The sequence below is a fragment of the Callospermophilus lateralis genome, chromosome 7 (genome assembly GCF_048772815.1).
Source record: "Callospermophilus lateralis isolate mCalLat2 chromosome 7, mCalLat2.hap1, whole genome shotgun sequence".
Taxonomy (NCBI): domain Eukaryota; kingdom Metazoa; phylum Chordata; class Mammalia; order Rodentia; family Sciuridae; genus Callospermophilus; species Callospermophilus lateralis.
Genome location: NC_135311.1, coordinates 16,103,151 through 16,111,513, shown reverse-complemented (window position 1 = coordinate 16,111,513; position 8,363 = coordinate 16,103,151). Strand labels below are relative to the sequence as shown.

General features: G+C 37.1%; 1 protein-coding gene across 1 annotated transcript; it reads right to left on the bottom strand.

The window, feature by feature from the left end:
* Window positions 1-1,962: 1,962 nt before the first annotated feature.
* LOC143404067 (putative vomeronasal receptor-like protein 4) lies at window positions 1,963-2,970 on the bottom strand. Its single transcript, XM_076862418.1, has one exon. The coding sequence runs from the start codon at window positions 2,968-2,970 to the stop codon at window positions 1,963-1,965; it is 1,008 nt and encodes a 335-aa protein (XP_076718533.1).
* Between the last annotated feature and the right edge of the window lie 5,393 nt (window positions 2,971-8,363).

The following is an 8,363-nucleotide window of genomic DNA, read 5'->3' as shown; positions in this document are numbered from 1 at the left end:
ACGAAATGTATATCCCCTATTTTTTATTTGTTAAGGAGCTTATTTATTTATATTTTTTCATTCAATTTTTTAACAACCTTATTTAGGTAATACTAAAATACATTAAACTATACATATTTAATGCATATCTTGTTAAGTTTTGACATAACTACTTACCAATATAACAATCACCACAATCAAGATAGTTAACATTGATATACACCCAGAAGGTTTCTGGCAGCCCTGTGTAATTTCTTTCTCTTTTTTCCTCTTTCTTCTAGAAACAACCACTGACTGGCTTCATATTGTTATATATAATACAGTAGATGGGAAGTCACACATATTAATCATCAGAGCCTTGGTCCACATGGCAGGTGACCTTGGAACAATCACTCATCTCTCAGACTCAGTTCACTCATCTGTAAGATCAGGATTCTTCCAAACAGAACTCAAGATACTCGAAAGATAAGGGCAAAGTAACTAATGAGCAAAGAGAGTGCCTGACACATAGTTGGGTCTCGATTTCTGGAACCTAGTATTACCCTCTATGCTTCAGGTTGGAGATGCAGAGTTCTTGTGGGAGCCAGCAACTCCATAGTTCCTTGAGATTTAGTTGAATAGACTTTTGTGTCTTCAGTAATTTTTCTTACATTTTTTGAGGTTAAATTCTCATAGGATGCTCTGGTAGAATTACCAGATTTACCTTGTTCTAAACATTTCAATCACTGGAGGAAAACCATGTATCTGGTAAGCAAATGCTCGCCATCTCATGCTCTCTCAGCCACTGGCAACCACCTTTCTCTTTTCTGATTCTGTGATTTCCAATCTTTGGATATTTATGTAAATGTAGTTATAGCATATGTGACTTTTCATATCTGATTTTGGTTACTTTGCTTAATATTTTTGAGATATATATTCACATTGTACTCTGTATCAGTATTTCATTTGTTATGACACAGTAATATTCAAACATGTATATGGATGTTATATATTGTTATATATTCGTTCATATATATATGTACATGTGCTTATTCAGATATGGAGATATATATATATATATATATATATATATATATATATATATATATACACACACAAATGTGTTTATCCATTCTTGATGAAAATTTGGATTTTCATCTATTTCCTAGTGTAGATGGTGCTGCTATTAACATATATGCACAAGTGTTTGAATATCTGGTTTTAATTCTTTGGGGAAAGTAGCTAAGAATGGAATTGGTAGGTCATATGGTAATTTTATTTTCACATTTTAGCAATCATCATATTCTTTTCAATACTCACTGAATCACTTTATATCCTTACTGTAAGTGTATAGAGCTTTCAAATTCTTCACATGGTTTCCAACAATTATTTCTATTTTTTTTAGTGCAGCCTTTCTGTTGGTCAAGAAGTGCGGTCTCATGGTGTTTTGTGGGTTTTTTAAATTGTTGTGGTGGTTTTGGCATAGAGAATGAACACCTGGGTGATTTGTCTTTGAGCTCCATCTCCTGCCTTTTTAATTTTTACTTAGAGACAGAATCTCACTAAGACACCCTGGGTGCCCTTGAAATTGTATTTCTCCTGCTTTAGTCTCCTGAGTAGCTTGGATATAAGCATGCACATATTATTAGACAAGAAAAAGAGAAAAGCATCAGTGTGCCTCTAATAGAATTTCACCGAAAGAAACTTTAAGAACAGCAATGCAGGAAGAAAGAAAATAGACCCAGTGTAAACATCTGAGATCCAAAGTAAAAGGAAACTATAATAGTTTATAATATGCTAAGGAGGCCAGGTATAGTGACAATTAATGTAAATAACTTAAGACAAGATGTACATATAACAGAACATTATTCCCAAGATATTTTCTAAGTATTTAGATTACTTTGTTCTAACAAAAACAAATTATTCCTATGTTAATAATTTTTCTTCAGAGGGAAAATTTTATGAACTAAAGAAAACTGTTTTAATGAGAGTGGCAAAGTAGCTTTACATCAGTTTAGCCAGAAGCTGAACTTTCTCTCTCCATTTTGTTTGCCCAACTTTTATTATGTGTGTGTCAGCACTTATCAGCACCAAAGGACTGATGGTGCCATAGCCATTGGCCACAAGCATTTGAAGACCCAACAGGATGGGGTCACCAGTCTGTGTCATGCCTATAAACAGTGAAAAGATGGAGTCCACACAGTACAAGACCTCAAAGCAGTTGATGAGCAACAGAATAGTGTAAGTGGCCCTTTCTTCTGGGGATCTTCGTGGAGAAAACCTGGAGGTACGAAGAGACATGGCTCGCTTTTTATGTCTATGCAAAAGATTTATCATGTATGCACTTGAAAGAACCATAAGACCCAGAAATAAGAGATCTCTCAATGCCATCAAGGCAAGAAAGAGGCTCCTGTGTCTGTAGCTCATGAGCAGAAAGGAACAGTGGTCAGTGAGAAACAGAAGACCAGGATGGGTCTTATTGGGTGTGGCCACAGTGCAGAGGAGCAGGTTGCTAGAGAGGGACATGGTGAGGGCCCATAAGAAAACAAATAGCCCCACAATGGGATTTGTGGATTTCAGTTTGAAGTTGGCCAACCAGGAGCCACTGGGGCTGATGGTGATGGCCTGAAGCACACTCAGGACACAGGTGGTGCAGATGGACAGCCTCCTCATGACCTTGTGCAGGAAGACAAGTACTTTGCATTTGAAGTCACCTGGAATGTCCTGTGTTTCCCAAATGTCTGTAGACACCAAAAGGCTCATGGTGAGGAGCATGAGGATGTGTGTTAGGGCCAAGTGGGTGACAGGGAGGTCGGTGAGCCTGGGCTTGTGGCCCATAAAGACCATGGCAATGTGAAGGCAAAGCAGAAAGGTGTTAGCTGTGATCCCAGTGCCAGCCTGGGGATAGAAGGCTTTTCTTAGGGCAACATAACTGAAATGTTGGTCCATCTTCATGGGGAATCTGGGGAGAAAAACAGGGGCAGTGGAGAGCAACTCCTTTTTCATTGCCATGCGTCCAGTTCTACCTTCCCTTACAATCTCTAGAATTATCATCTAACAAAACAACAAAAATCTTTGTGAGTAGGGTAGGCTCTTAGTCTTAATGTTAATTTCAAATCAATGCTTGGTGGTGGCTCCATGGTAGAGTGCTGGCTTAGCATGAATAAAGCCCTGGTTCCATGCAAATCACTGAAAGAGAAAAGAAAAAGTAAGTAAAAAATAAGTAAAGAATAAATCTCACCTGAAGCATCGTGCATTCTTCTGAAGAATGATTTTGCATACCTCCCATTCATCACTTGGAAGTGCTGAGATTTCACCCCTCTCTTTGAGCCTGTACACAACATGTTTTCTCATGTAGCATAAATCATGTTATTTAGTGGTGAGCTTTTGTTTGCTTTTCAATCTTCCCTGCAGCTTTCTCTATGTGGAGATACTGCCTTCTCTGGCTTGCATGTGCCATATCTGAAACATTGTGGCTTACATAAAATTTATTTACCATAAGCTGTGGATGTAAAGTTTGAATAAGCAGAAATCAGAATCCTTTGGGAAAATAATACCAACAAGCCTTTTCCCATGGTTTCTTTATTCAAGTGCAGAATTTTAAGGGATTTAGTAATTTCTGTCCTCTTCTCCCATGACATTTATTCATCTGAAGTCCCAGAATTTATTAGCTGGGGGAACACTTTCACTTCACCTAGGTTTCAATTGCTTTCTTGGGCAAATGGCAATCAGCTTACACTTTCCTTATAGCATTTTTGGAGTGAGTAATTAGATAGGTGTCTGACACATATGAAGCACTGTAATACTGTTTATAACTTTTTGTCTAATCTTTTGTGGAGTGTAAATGTGATATATTAAGGATTTCCTACCATATTTAAGAAATGCCTATGCATGATTGGTTTTCTTTGGCAAACTTTGATCCTTGGATTCTGTTAGTATTGTACAGTTTTTTCTTCAAACTTTCAAATTACTACCTGCAATAAATATAGATGTTTTCACATTCCATATCTATTCCAGGAAAACAGTGACACAGCTGGTGGGGTCTCCTTCACAGTTCTTATCTCTGGTAAGTAATACCACCATATGTTTTCATTCTCATAAGTCTTTTGTATTAGAGAAAATAGCCCTGCTATCTCAATAGTAATGGGGGATGCCTTACTCCTGTACAAATTATTCAGTCAGGTACTAAGAGAAGTTTAGTTGCTCAGAAGTGGGAACTGACATCAATAGTCTTCCACTTGATTTTTCAGATGTACATAGTGAACAGCACATTGAATAGCAGGACCATGACTCTAATTCTGGCATCTCACTCAATCTCATTAATCTTTAATCTCAGGACATGAAGTTTTTGATCTGTGTGACATTGTGAAAGTAGTTATAACTCCTTCCAGAGTCTCCATATGAGCAGTGAGAATGATGGAATACATAATGTAATTTTTATTATACTCTCAAATTTTATCCAAATAACTTTCTAATGGAAGGCAGAGTCATTGAGAGTCCATATCCTTGACATAATGCTTATGAAATATAGGCAAAACACATAAACATTAATGCAGAAACACAAGAGTTTCAGTCATGGCAAGGCAAAGAGACCATCTTGGAGTGTCCCAGTAAAATAACATCAGGATGAGGCTCTTCAGATACTTTTCATTAAAAAACTGAATCCAGGGCTGGGGTTGTGATCAGCAGGAGAGTGCTTGCTTAGCATGTGCAAGACACTGAGTTTGATCTTCAACACCACATAAAAATAAATAAGTAAAATAAAGGTATTATATCCAACTACGATGAAAAAAAATCTTTAAAAACAGCTGGATCCAATGAAAAGAGGAGTTCACACTAATTTTGGCTGTTGGGATATTTACTCTCCAAGTTATTTGTGTGTTTTCTAAAGTAGAACACAAGATAGCATTGCAGAGTTAGGAGAGGAGAGAACAGGAGGAGTGCTGTCACAGCTCACTTGACCTGGAGACCCAGTGGGAAGCCTAGGGCTATTTGTGCAGAAAGCAGCAAAAAGGGACTTTAACCTAGAAAATAACCAGTGTTTTAACCTCTCAGGAGGTACGCAAGGGAATAGATTACATATGCACTCATATTAAGTGCAGTGAAAGATTCAACTTCAAGGTAAACCTATAGCCAATACTTAGGTATCAGGACCTGTCAGTTCAGCCTGTCACACTGCAGTTAGAACCCCCATCATCAAAAAGAATAAAGGACTGCCCCCTGAACAAGGTTAAGAACAGCTAGAAGTCTTCTGGAATATTCCTTATAGAGCATTCCTTATGTGGCTCCCCTTACAGCATATTCACTCAGGCCCTGAAACACCAGGCCTTTTCTCGCCTTCATGAAATATCAACAAGTTTCCAAATTGAAGTCACTCTCCTATCAGTGGCCAGATTTAGATATGTGCAAACCAGGATGTGAACAGTCTCCACTATTATGATCCAGTCACCATTTTCTTCTTCTAAATCATGAATTGCTGAAGATTTTGCTTAATTTACTTTAATGAACATGCAAATGTGAAGTCTGTGGTAATTCAGTGACTGGAACAAAACTATTAGAAAGTGTTTTGTGAAGGAATTTTTCAATTCAGAGTATCATTAGTCAAAATTTGGGTGGAAGGAGTGGTGGAAAATAATTTAGAAGAGAAAAAAATTCTCTTGAAAAGATAAAAGACATTTTCTGTATATTATTATAAACTGCTCTCTTTACTGCAAGAAATTCAGCACAATTATAACAAAGGAATTTGTCATTTTCATTCTAGAAGCATTAATATATTTAATATAAGTAAAAATTTTTATTATTGGTTCATTTTAGTTATATACATGACAGTAGAATTCATTTTGATATAATTATAGAAGCATGGAATATAGCTTATCCTATTAGAAACCCATGATGTACTTGATGTTAAGATTCACTGTTTTTTTCCTGTATATATGCATAGGAACGTTATGCACAGTACATTCTGCTGATGGAAAATCTTCTCAAATTCTATTCACTTTTTTAATGATTATCATTAGTAAAGAATAACTACAGCTCATAAAACAGCTGGGAGAAGAGAAAAATTCTAGAAATTTTTCAATATGCCAACCCATAGTATAGTATTACTACATGTAGTATATAGTATGGTATGTTTAAAATTATTACAAACGTGTTTATTCTATTATTTTCCTGTCTCCCTGCAACTTTAGGACAATTTAAAAAGCATAAATGTGCCTCCACTGAATATCTATGTGCAAAAAAGAGGAAGATAAAGTAATTCTGATGTAGTATACCAAGGGCCATTTGAAAGAATGCAGTGTTCTTTTTTTCATGTAAATATACACTATAATTTTGTTGGAAGTTGCTACTCAAAATAAGATATATTAGAAATACTTTTTAGCAGGTGAATCTGTGAGCTTATAAATTATCAAATGAGGTTTAGAGACATTTTACATTCAGGAAAATAATGTAAAACTAGAAATTGCTGGCCTTTTAAACTATTATAAATTGCGAGTCTTTATGGTGAAAAAAATCACTCATGTAAGGTAATAATATTTGTAATATTATAAATAATAATAATATTATGAATTTTAAAATGATAGAATGAAAATTCAGATAAATCATACTACAAATTCAAAGAAGTGCTGTAGCACATTAGAAATAAATACCTGTGCCTGGATTTGAAGAAGTAAGAGGCAGACTGCAAAATGCATCCCTCCAGTGCTGACAACGCAGTCTCTTCTGCCTCCTCTTTCCACAGAGCTGAGGCTTCCAAGATGAGGTTTTATGGGACAGACAGCTTTAGCTCATCTCTCAGAGGACTGATAATCTTGGTGTTGCATCTGAAGTCTGACAGCACCTGTCTTGCGGTAGGCAGGGAGGGAGTCCCCAGAGAAAAAGAAAAATACATTCTTTCATTATCAGGCCATGGTAAACAAGCATCATCTGGATGAAAACTTTTTATATGTAGCTCTCACTTTCCAAGGTCAGAGTACACTTGGCATTATTTGCATAGAATTCATAGCAAACAAGTTGAGGGGCTCTTCTTCTGATGCCAAAGAGTCGTGGCCTTGAATAAAATAACGTCACCAAACAAAAATAACTAATGTCATATGTACATTCTCAGATATGTCAGTTCCAAGTAATGACACCCCTATATCAATGAATATGCCTCAGAGGAAGTTTTGATTTCTAAATGCCTTAAACTTGAGAAGAAAATATGGAGAGTGATGTGGGACATCTTCTCCTAGCAAGAAATCTAGGAAGGAGCCATGGTGGGAGGTAAGTAGCAAGAAGGAAGGGAAATGAGGGAAGGGAGAATTCATGACTGAGGAGTTTCTCTGGTTGGGCATGAAGACAGGTTAGAGACCTCCTCCATGAAGGAGCCAGTTTTCTCTTCATTGTGGTGATTTTTACTGCCATTAATAGCTTTAGGTCCTCAAATTGTCCCCTATTGTAGTCCCTGTCTCCACCTCACTCACCTAAGCCATGCAAAATATGCAGCAGTATGTTGCCTTCATTAAAGACAAAACCCATCCGAGAGGCCCATGAGCCACACTTGTGTCTGGAGGTAATTTCTTCAGCTTTGGCAGATTTCAGATTAGTCACAGCATGAGGACCTTGAAGGTCAGTCACCTGGAACTCTTTCCTTGTCATTCTAGCACCCAAAATGAGAACATTTTCCTGCTAACTCTGGCTAAGAAATGTCAGGGAAGCTCCTGACTGGCCCTGATTGTGTCCACCTCTACTAAACACAGTTGTGAGGACAGTGAGGACCTTGAGCTGGTCAGAACTGATTCACAGGCCCTGATCCCTGCTTCTAGCAGCTCAGTTTCATGCACAAAGTCCAGATATGGATTGTCCCTATGAGCAAAGTATTACATCATTAGAAAAAAAAGTAACAATGTGGGGCTGTCCAAAAGCAAATATCTGCCCAAACTCTGATCATAAACTTTGTCTTCATAATAACAGGAGCCACTGTTTATTTGTCCTTTCATGTGTATGAGCACAACTTTTTACCTCCGTTATCTTGAATTCCTATCAAACCTTGATCATTAGTAAAATGGACAGTATTCTCTAAAGGTCACCTGGTGGAAATGAGGCAGACTTTAAAAAAGTTTCTTGGATAATTCTTTTTTTCAATCATTAGTGTAAGAAGGTCACTTGGGAGCAAATGTTCCTTAGGAATCACACATTATGGAACAGAGGGACACAGAGTCACTGTTGTCTGATGGAAAAAAATCTGAACACTCTGTAAATCTACTGTTGTAATGTCCTTCTGAAGTCCTTTGCTCACTTTTCTTTGTAAAGAAAATAAAATTTGTGAACATGGACTTCGTTGAGCAACTGAGAGGAAAGAATCAGCAAAACCTCACAGGGAAATAGAGTCCAAGGAAGACAGGGCTGCTATGACTCCTTAATTCTCA